Below are 10,860 nucleotides of genomic sequence, written 5' to 3'. Positions count from 1 at the left end.
GGGGGGGGGGACACATTTCTCACTCAATCCAGCCCATACAGCTTACACGCGCGTACGCACAACACGACACGAGCATCAAATGTCTCTCGCACCACTCCCGCCTCCTCCTCACACGAGTCTCCGCCCGTCCTCCACCCCCGCATCAGACGCCCCCCCCCCCCCCCCCCCCCCCATCGCGTCTCCAGGAGAAGCTCCTGTCCTCTCTTTTCCTCGTGATGACAAATGAGGACATTTGCATGCGATTCCCATTTGGGCGAGCGCTCATTAGCATGCACGAACGTCGGCAAGCAGACAGAGCAGACGCCATCTTGTGGCACCTTCCTGATGCGAAAGGACGAGCAGGAAGCAAAGAAGGACATTCAAAGCAAAAGATGCTGTGTTTCTTTCCTTTCGTGTGAGATTCTAAATGGGAGCGGAGAAATGATCGCACAGCTACCTATTGAAGGATCAATCTATCATTCTATTGTTCGATCTGGCGTTGTATCGATGTATATCTATCAACTAATCTCATCTAGATATCTCATCGGAACCACATTAGATGAGATAGTTAGCTACCTGAAGCTAATTTCTTACATCCATTTGCCACCGCGCTTCTACTCACTTCGGGGTCGCTGATTTGGGGCGAATTGGGGGCAAGGCCCTGGACTGGTCTGCAGCCAATCACATGCCATGTCCCCGCCATCGTTATTTGCACCTCTGGTTAAGATGGGTTGAAAGCCTTCAAAGAAATTCACTTGTCATTGCAGAAAATTGTAGACATGCAAGCGGATAAGTGTTGAATCGTCTCATTGACATTTTTGCATAAACATATCCAATTGATGGATTCCTAGGAATTAAATCAGAAATCAAGGCTATGAGACTGTTCAACTATTGTTCAAGTCAATGTAACTCACAGTAGAGGGGTCACAGGTTCGATTCTGCGCTCTTGGCTCCCTGTGTGGAATTGACTTGTTTTCCCCATGCCTGCGTGGCTTTTCTCCGGGAAGGTCAGAGGCCGTAATTGGAACCCCCCCAGCTTCAGAACTGGCAGATGCGCATACCACCATATCGACCGTGCGGCAAAAATCAAATTTGCTCTAATAAAGTTTTTTTTGTGTGTGCTGCTTGATTATGTAGTCCAATTATTTCATGATGTCATTTGTCAATTACTGTGAACCAGGAGTCACCAACCAGAAGCGGCTCTCCTTCTCAAATGTTTGCCGCTTTCTGTTCGCTGCACAGTAATCGACACTAAAAAGCTCTTTTTTTAACTTGAGAACCTAAGTACATCTCGAGATGTGCACTTTTTAAAAAAACTTTTACTGAACTGCGGGAGTTGTATGGGCACTTCTGTTCCCCCCCACCGCAAGTATCTGTACTGCTACTCAAGTACAGGGTGGGAGTACTTTAGCTACCACTGCTCTTTTGTGGACGAAACAGACGCTCGCGGTGACGAGGGTGCGAGCCCAGGGCGGGCGAGGCTGCCGGCAGCCTCGCCTCGGCTCTTCCACTCGGCCACAGCGCGCTGACGAGACGGGCAAAGCCTCACGTTGAGCTCACAGCAGCACCAGCGCGAGCAGCTCCGGCGTGCTCGGCTCCCACACAAATATTTTCATATCCACGCGCCCCCGGAAAGCTCCGTGACGTAACAGGGGCACCCACCAATGGCCATTCGTCTTCTATTAGGACAATGAAAAGGCCGCGGCCAATCAGCGGCGCGCCAGCCCGCGAGCCGACCAATGGAGTGCGAGCTCCGTCGAGAGTAATGTTAGAGAACGGAGGAGTGAAGACACTGCGTATCGCCTCGCACAACAGCCATTGCCCAGCACTGAGAGAACCACTTGCAGTTCTTCCGTAAGTACGCGTCGGCATTTCGAGGCTTTTCACACCACAACGAACGCAACAACAGAAAATAGTTGGCCGCCCAACCGCGTCGGACGGTCTCTTGGCATTTGGTCGTGTCAAAATGGCAGAAAAAAAACTGACGTGAAATACAGACTGCGAAGGTTAAAGAGTGGACCCGACGCGGGGGTAATCGTGAACAAATGCGAATATTCGCGTCGGGCAAACTCGACGGTAAACCGCGGATCTGAGCAAGGCGAAAAATTTGGAGCATTTTTTCCGGTGTCTTGTGTCCAAAATGGAGTCTGCTGCGTCGCGATTATCGCGTCCAAAAATCCGGGAAGAACGGCTCGTCAGTGGCGACAATGGTAGCAGATTGGCCGTTAGCGTTTTCCCAGCGCCGCGAGTCACGGCAGAAAAATTAAAAACATGACGAAAATGCAGGAAAAGTGGAGAAAAAGAAAGAAAGGCTTGAAAACGACACCCCCGTGTGTGTTTGTTGACTCATCTGGCCTTCAAAATGGTGTTTAAAAAAAAAAAAAGGAAAAAAAGGACGAGGCTCGGATCAAGCCGCGCTTTACTGTAATGGCTGACTGTATTCGCATAGGAAACAAGGCGCACACAAGGGCGACGAGCAACTTTTCCGAGCGGCTTTTCTCGCCCGCGCAGCCCGCGAGCGAGGCGCCCGACGGCGGCGAACGCTCGAGCGGACCCTCGCGGTGCCGACGGCGCCTGGCGGAGCTCGGTGCGGCGCGGCGGGGCCGCGCTACGTGCTTCCGAAGCGAGCCGAGCGAGGCGCCGCCGACACAAAGAGAAGGGAGCCATATTCCCTCCGTGAAGACGAGAGCGCAGCGGCCATTAGGAACCGTTCAAACGCAAGCAAGCCAATGCGGGAGGCTGCGATCTATGGAAGAGGACCGGGCGGACGGCCGGCAGCCGGCCGGAGCTTTCGGCGGGACCCCGGGAGCTCGCGGCGGGCCGGAAGGAGACATTTGAGGGGCACTTTCTTTCATCGCGAGGCCGTTCTCAGAAAATGGAAGGAGAAATAACGCCGTCGTCGTTGTTGCGTGACCTCCTTTTCCGACCAGCACGAGCGCCATAACCAGCAAACTCGCCGACCGCTCCTCCTCCTTTCTCGCAACTTTCCGCCGCTCTTTACGGCGACATTTCAACGCAATAAAAACAATTTTAAAAAACAAATTTTAATCAATTTTTGGAAGGCGGGGGCGGGGTTTTTTTTCTTTCGAATAGACGAAGAGGAGTTGGTGGGACGAGGCTTCAATAAAGTGTTTGATAACAAATTTAGCCCTTTAATGTGTGATTGTGCTCCTCTTGTGTGTGATGTGCGCAATAACCGCGGCCGCATTTGTTCGTGTTTTTCTTTTTTTCTTTTTTTGGATCGAATCTTCCACGTCAACGCAAAGAGTTGCTCGCATCACAAAGTGTTTATGTGCGGGGGCTTTGACCCGCGCCGTAATGAACACGTCGCCTTCATTAATGAATGCAAATGTACATTAGCATTCATATATACGATCGATTACTGTAAAGGTGAATGTTTGTCAATAACACCCCCCCCCCCCCACACACACACACACACAATTCTAATTGCCATTTCGGATTGCAGATATAGCGTTTGGCTTCAGGTGTTTTCCCACGCCAGGATGAGGAAAGATCCGGCAAAGCCCAGGGGCAAGATGTCCTCCTATGCCTACTTTGTGCAGACGTGCCGGGAGGAGCACAAGAAGAAGCATCCCGACGCCTCGGTCAACTTTGCCGAGTTCTCCAAAAAGTGCTCCGAGAGATGGAAGGTAGAGGAGCGAGGGCCGCACCGGGTCCGTTTGAAGCAGAGTGATTGAGTGATTGGCGTTCTGCTTCATACTTAACAAATTGGTCACTTTGACCCAGGGCTGAACCCAACTAATGTTTTTAGCACGCATATATTTTTATTATTATTATTTATTTTATTTTTTTTACAAACTTTTTTTGAGAAAAAGTAGCTGGAGGTTCAAATTGACTCCAAGGATATAAAATGAAGACTTCTTAAGTTTGACCCCGAGTGATGGCGAATGTCTCTACCGGTAAATGAATTGAAATTTCGGATTGAACAACTTTAGGAGTTGTTTTTGGATTGCGCGCATGTTTTCCAATGTCAACTTTGACCGAGTACTGCAGTGGCAGAGAATTTCAAATGTTCAATGTCATGTCTTCTCTCTGCCCCCCGCACGGCAGACAATGTCGGCCAAGGAGAAGGGCAAGTTTGAGGACCTGGCCAAGCTGGACAAGGCTCGTTACGAGCGGGAGATGATGAGCTACGTGCCGGCCCGCGGAGGAAAGAAGAAGAAGTTCAAGGACCCCAACGCCCCCAAGAGGCCCCCGTAAGTGAGGGACGGCGGGAGACCCTGGACAGGACCACGGGCGAGCCACCCGCTTTTTGTTGCAGGTCCGCCTTCTTCATCTTCTGCGCCGAGTACCGTCCCAAGGTGAAGGGCGAGACTCCGGGCCTGACCATCGGCGACGTGGCCAAGAGGCTGGGCGAGATGTGGAACAGAACCTCGGCCGAGAACAAGCAGCCCTTTGAGAAGAAGGCGGCCAAACTCAAGGAGAAGTACGAGAAGGTAAGACCACAACCGCGTCTCCAAAACAAATGGGCCATCCAGAGTTGCCAGTTCTCAAAATTCAATGAAAACACGTGAACGGTGAATCCTCAACACAGCCACCAGTGAAAAAAGGCCGCCGCGGTCACACGTGCCGCTCCGTAATCTCGCTTTTGGTTTCTTTTAGTACCTTTCCTCTGAAAAACGTGACCGTAGGAAAACAAGCTTTCCCTAAAAAAAAGCCTAATTATGAAAATTCTGAAATGTACTCTTTAAAAAAATTGTAATAAAATAAAATAAGGCTTATTCTCCAAAAGTAATCCTTTTAACCCGTTTACATGAAGGGAAGTCTTCCCACAGAAAATTGAAAGTCGGTGTTTGTGAGTTCTCCCCCCAAAATGTGTTTGGTTTTTTTTTAACAGACTAAGGTATAACACCTTTATCGAGGCATAACGTAAGGTTTTTTTCTCTCAAATATATGTTTTTAAAAATCACTAAAAGTCTACAGACATTTATCAAAAGAAATTTTCAAATGGAGATCAAAAAGAGGAGATTTAATGTTAAAGTTTGTAAATCTTCTAATTTTTCCCCCCAGAAACTATGAAGGAAAAAAAAATGGAAAGGGTGGAATTTTATTTTGGGGGATTATTATTTACTTCCTCACACCAAAACAATCTGAAACCAAAAGACAAACAAGAAGGTGCCTTATTTTTCTTCTTTTAAAAAAAATGAACATTTCCCCAAAATCAACAGCCATTGTTCAGAAAAAAATATTTTTCTCACAAACGTGTTTCTGGAAAAAAAAATTTCTTCCCTTAAAAAAAAATGTAGCTTTTCTTTCTTTAATCTCCCCCAAATCTACGCTAAGCATTTTCTGCCAAATAAGCGGTGACCTCGTGCTTACTGGAGCCAGCGGTGTTGCGTGTTTTAGGACGTGGCGGCGTACCGTGCCAAGGGCAAGGCGGGTAGCGGCGGCGCCCCGGCGGCCAAAGCGGCGGCCAAGGTGGAGAAAGACGACGAGGACGACGACGACGACGAAGAGGATGAGGATGATGAGGACGAGGATGACGACGACGACGACGAGTAGTCTGTCTGGGCGGCGTTGGCTGGCGGTGATGTTGTTTGTAAAGCATTTAAGACGCCCCGTGTACACACTTCACTTCCAAAAGCAAATCCATTCGTTGCATCCGAGGGGCGAAGCGGTTGGGGGCGGGCTTAAAAAAAAAAAACAATGCAGAAAAAGGCTGTGTATATCACTTGTTTTTATGCTGTACAGTTTGTTTCTCCTTTTTGTATAGTTAACACTACACACGTCTGGTGTCCATGTCCTCTTCTTGGTCTTCTTTCGCCTTCAAATCCTAGTCCGGCGGGACGGGGCTTGGGGGCTTACCGTATTTAGCCTAGCTAGACGTGCACAGCACATAAAAAAAAAAGAGAAAAAAGTCAAATTCTTAGATCTGAGTGTTCCTGTTTTATCTGTGTTTTCATTTTATCGCCGTTTGACGTATCACTTTTACTGATCTTTATGTACCACCCTCATAGCAACACGAGAAGAAATGGGGGGGGAAAGACTCATTTATTGTTCAAATTTAAATTGCTTCTGATGTCAATAAACAGTTTTTTAATATGTGTTCTTGTTTCAGTAACGTGCGTGTGAAAACAATGTGGCAGATTGACAGTGAAAAGGGAAAAGGTTGGTGAGCAATATTTATAGATTTGCAAACTAAAGCGATTTAATAACTAATTTAATAAGGTGTGTAAGTATATATGTATATAAAACTTTTGTTTTGTGTACTGTACATAAAATTCTCCCTCATTACAATTTGATAAATAAACCACCCAGCCTTGCCCATCCGTCCAATAAATGATTGAGCAAAAGTACATGGAAAGCTGCTTTTTGGACTACTCGTTCTTTCGTTCCCTAAATCGATTGACGAATTGGATAACGAGCAGGTCCAGCGTCGTCAGAATGATTAATGGCGACCTCCAGTGGCGAAAGTGCATCCGTATCGAGAATGAAGCGTGTCCTGTAATGATCGCGGTTGTCCACTAGATGCAGCTGTTGTCAAACGAATGGCTGCGCGAGTGGGGAAGATATGCGAGGCCAGTCGTTAAAAGTAACGAGTGACGTCATGTAGTAAGGGAATTAAAAGGCTAACAAGTGAAGGAATTCAATTGCGAAGAAAGGACGACTGTGGTGAAGAGATTTGGTGTGGGCGGAAGCGCTAATCGATTGGTGAGCACGTCGTCCACCGAACACTGCAGGGGTCCGGGGTTCCATTCCGGCCCTCCCAAGTGTGGAATTTGCATCTTCTCCCCGTGCCTGTGCGGGTTTTATCCGGGTCGTCTGGTTTCCTCACACTTTCCAAAAATATGCGCGGTAGCTTCATTGAATCCCCACCTGAGGCCACACATCCCGAGAGCGGACCATTTCAACTGAATTTTGGGACAGCTGTCAAAAATCGCGAGCGCTTCTTTGAAAAAGCTTCAACGCTCCTTGGAAAGCCCACCTGATTATTAGCAATTCCAGCAGTCTGAGTCGCGCACCGGATCGAACCACTTGTCTTTGGACGCAGGGGTGTGTGCTGTCGAGTGCTGTGCTGGAACCAAATCAAGATTGACGTTTGGGATGCCATTTTATAGCCACGACTAAAATTAGGGACGTCGCATGGAAACCAAACTCGCCTTTTTAAACCCAACGATGAAACTTGGACTGTTTATTGTTTGACAGCTAACAAGCTAACAGTGTAACTCGCCGATCGAATGTGGCTCAGTCCAGACTGACGGTGACGTCGTCGCTCAGTCTGTGACGACGCCGACGAGCGAGTCGGTAAAACGCCGAACATTTTTTTTGTCCACTTTTCACGTTCTTTTGTCACCTTTTCCTCAAATCCTCACACCGCACGTCGTTTGACTTTTTCTCCTGGGAAGGAGCGACTGAAAAAAATGTGTTTGCGCGAGTTGCCCTTCCGCATGGCGTAGCTTTCTCCTCCTTCCGTCCTTCGTCGATGTCTTCCTTGTCGTTGCGGCCGAACCGCGTTTGAGTTTCGGGACTTGACCGTCCGGACGGCGGCGGCGGCGTCTTCCTCCTCCGAAGAAGGTCGCCTCCTCTGGCGGTGGACATGTCGGAGCTCGCCACCCGAGCCAGTTAATGGACATGTCGGCGCAGTAGAGGACGAGCCCGGATCGACCGGCACTGATCTGGACGGAACCCAGCGCGACTCGGTGTGCGGGTCTCTAATCAAAATAAATTGATTGATCAATTCCGACTGACTGACATTGTCGGGCAACGGCGGATCCCTGAAGTTGGCAGAACGACCTGCAAGATGACATCGAGCACGCCAGAAGACATGGTGAGCTTTAACCCCCTCCGCCCCCAAGCAAAAAAAAAAAAAAAACAAGCTCCGAACCAGAGATTTTCAAACGCGTCGCGAGTCTCCGTCTTTGCGTCAAATGTTTGTCAAAATCGACATATTTTTAGCCCGAAAAGAGAGAACCTTGTGTTCTTGAAGAAAGAAAAACAAAAATTGACTTTACGAATTTTGACTTTACGAAAAAGATATTTCCTGAAAATGATATGCCTGTTTTTCCTCCCCCAAAAAGAAAAAAAAATCAAACTTCCTTCTCGTACGATGACGACTATTTTATGAAACATTGTCTTAGCTGATCGTTTTTTTCTCTCAGAACATAAATATGCTTTTCAAATCTTAGATTTGCCCCCCCCCCCTTCCACCCTCTCCGATTGTGTTCGGACGTGGGGGAAATCGGCAAAAAAGTGAATCATTTTTCAAAGTAAAAGCGAATGTTTTCTTTTGATTCAACACAAAGATCATCTTTTCGGCTGCCTTTTTGGAACCAGATCAGTGCCCCCAGTCCACAGTGGTGGGCTGCTGATTGCCCCCCCCCCCATCTTAAAAAAAAAGATACGGATCGATATATCGTAGTTGTTTTTGATGTCATCACGCCTGCCGTCTTGGATGTTTTGTCCTGAGTTTCCCCAGCCCCGTCTTTGATGTTGAACCTCGTGGCTCCAAAGGGGGTGGCGCCCGCTCGAAGTTTTTCACCCCTATTGTGAAAGGACTCGAGTGTCTTTGATCCCCTTTCAAGCGCCGACTGCGATGAAGGGACTCGTTTGTCTCGGACTTTTTGCCTGACTTGAAAGACGCCGTCCGGAAGCGTGTTTTCGCAGCCACGCCGACGACATCCCGCTACCCCCCGCTCGAGGCTCGCCGCGCTCACACCCACGCATGTGCCAATTCGCGCCGTCGTCGACCGATTGCGCAACCGCGCCGTCGGCGCAGAACACCGCCGTCACTTGAATCTCGACGCGTCCGCCGACGCGCCGGCTGCGCCTTTGAGCGTCGCGTCCGGCAATTTGTCAGTCAGGCTGCGCCGTTCAGGGCGTGGACAATCCCAATCGTTCCTGATGAGAGCGCGCCTTTGCGTCCGCGCGCCTTCCAGATTAACCTGCGGCTGATCCTGGTCAGCGGCAAGACCAAAGAATTCCTGTTCCCCCCCGACGACTCGGCGGCCGACATCGCCAAACACGTCTACGACAACTGGCCCATGGGTGAGCCGCCTCGCTTCTCTTTTCCCTTCATGACGGCAAGCGAGGAGGACCTTTGTCTTTGCCGGCGCCCGAGAAATGAAAGACTGGCGTGTTTGACGTTTGCAGACTGGCAGCAAGAGCAAGTCGGCAGTCCCGACATCCTGCGCCTCATCTACCAGGGACGCTTCCTGCACGGCAACGTCACACTCGGAGGTGCGCTCACACGCATCCTCTCACACTTTGACGCTCGCTCTGGTGTGTGTGTGTGTGTGTTTAATGAATGAATTAATGGATTTGATTTTCCCCGAGCAGCAGAACAGAGGAAGCTCAGTGTTCAGGACAAGCGTCCTTTGAGCCAGACAGGAAGTGAAGGGAGGGGGGCCGTGTCGGGAGTGGACTTTGGGTTTCGGGGGGGGGGCAGACGCTTCCTTTCTCCCGTTTGTCCACATCTGCCCCCGCAAAGTGTTTATTTGTGCAACGGTCAACAAAGAGCTTATGCGTTTTGTGCGCGGCAGGCTTGAAGCTTCCTGTGGGCAAGACCACCGTCATGCACTTAGTGGCCAGGGAGACGCTGCCCGAGCCCAACTCCCAAGGTAAATTGCAACACATCAGTCCTTTATTTACCCCCCCCCCCACCACCCACACCCCAAAAAACAGAACTAACCCCCCCCCGCCCCCACTACCACCATCTGAGGCATTGTCGACTCTTTCCTAAATGCATTTTTCTCACAAGAACTCAAGAATCTGACAAAAGGGCGCCCCCAAGTGGCGACGACTTGTTCAGTGTGTGCGCTTGTGAACGGAGTCTTTTGTGTGCTCAGGTCAGAGGAACCGGGAGAAGAGCGGCGAGCGCAACTGCTGTGTCATCCTGTAAGCGGAACCCTCGAACAGCCCCCCCCCCACCGCCCCCCTCCAACTTTGTTTGGTTTGGTTTTCCCCTTCTTTCTCAACACTGTAAAAGCCTTCACCACACGCACGGTGACTCACTGGCTGAGGACCGGTTGCCACGGCGATGCCATGCCTTCTTTTTTTCTTTTGGAATTCAAACAAACGTGGGAAACATCTCGAGCGGGCCGAGGAGAAGAGGAAGAAGCGGACGAGACGCTGCGCCAAAGCGTACAGGATGACGTGAAAACGATGGTGCGCTCGAACTGACGGTGAACGGGTAAGGACGTCCCTTTTGCACAACGGGAGCGCGTGCGAGCCGAGCTCGTTCGTCAACAAACTTTCAGTCGCAGTCAAAGTGGATGGACGGAGGACGTGAGTCCCATTTGCATCCGGCCTCGCTGCCATGGATTGATTGATTGATTGATTGACGGGTTCATTTTGACGTGCGTTTTATTTTTAAACATTTTTTTTGGGGTCGCTGCTAATCGACATTGCAATCAAACGTGTACAGGAAGTCAACATTTTCAGTTGTGAATAGCGACACACACGCGTAAACAACAAATAAAATAAAGCTTCTTGACGTGTCATGTGACTCTGGGGTCCATTTTTGAGCGGCCCGTGAAATGATTCCCTCCCACCACCCCCAGAAAAATACATAAATGAAGTCCTTTTTGATATGTTTCCCAACATCAAAGGGTAAAATGCGGGTGTCTTCAACGTTGTTAACCAAACGGGATGAACAAATGGGCCATATCAGTTGGCATAAAAAAAAAAAAACAACCCTCGAAGTTTGCCAAAGTTCCAAACACGAGTGCGGCCCCCTCGTGAGCGTGCGTCAGCGGAGGCTCAATTAGTTGGGCTGGCGCAAGCCGCAGGGGAGCGCAGGTGGAAAAACAAGTCGCTCCCCAGAGTGGCGCGCTGACGTCTTTGTTTGGCTTCTTCCAAAAAAAAGCTTTTGTTGATCTCATGTGAAGGCGGGGCGGGGCGGGGCCAGGGGGGGCGGGGCCA

The 10,860-nt window shown here is 49.7% G+C and overlaps 2 protein-coding genes and 1 long non-coding RNA gene across 3 annotated transcripts; 2 read left to right on the top strand and 1 right to left on the bottom strand.

Annotated features, from left to right (window-relative positions):
• Window positions 1-1,708: 1,708 nt before the first annotated feature.
• Window positions 1,709-6,042, top strand: hmgb1a (high mobility group box 1a). The gene is made up of 5 exons (XM_052047114.1): window positions 1,709-1,833; window positions 3,446-3,629; window positions 4,051-4,196; window positions 4,262-4,436; window positions 5,347-6,042. The coding sequence occupies exons 1-5, from the start codon at window positions 1,745-1,747 to the stop codon at window positions 5,500-5,502; spliced, it is 750 nt and encodes a 249-aa protein (XP_051903074.1). The 5' UTR covers window positions 1,709-1,744; the 3' UTR covers window positions 5,503-6,042.
• Window positions 6,043-6,826: 784 nt separating this feature from the next.
• On the bottom strand, window positions 6,827-7,246 carry LOC127588415 (uncharacterized). Its single transcript, XR_007959068.1, has 2 exons — window positions 7,097-7,246; window positions 6,827-7,010 (listed from the first exon to the last, which is right to left on the bottom strand). It is a non-coding gene; the product is annotated as an uncharacterized LOC127588415 (long non-coding RNA).
• Window positions 7,204-10,437, top strand: ubl3a (ubiquitin-like 3a). Its single transcript, XM_052047121.1, has 5 exons — window positions 7,204-7,768; window positions 8,877-8,985; window positions 9,091-9,177; window positions 9,480-9,557; window positions 9,786-10,437. Exons 1-5 carry the CDS (start codon window positions 7,742-7,744, stop codon window positions 9,836-9,838), a joined length of 354 nt encoding a protein of 117 aa, XP_051903081.1. The 5' UTR covers window positions 7,204-7,741; the 3' UTR covers window positions 9,839-10,437.
• Window positions 10,438-10,860: the final 423 nt, after the last annotated feature.

This window comes from Hippocampus zosterae, chromosome 16 (assembly GCF_025434085.1).
Source record: "Hippocampus zosterae strain Florida chromosome 16, ASM2543408v3, whole genome shotgun sequence".
NCBI lineage: Eukaryota > Metazoa > Chordata > Actinopteri > Syngnathiformes > Syngnathidae > Hippocampus > Hippocampus zosterae.
The sequence above is the reverse complement of the archived record's forward strand: the minus strand, read 5'-3'. Positions and strand labels throughout refer to the sequence as shown.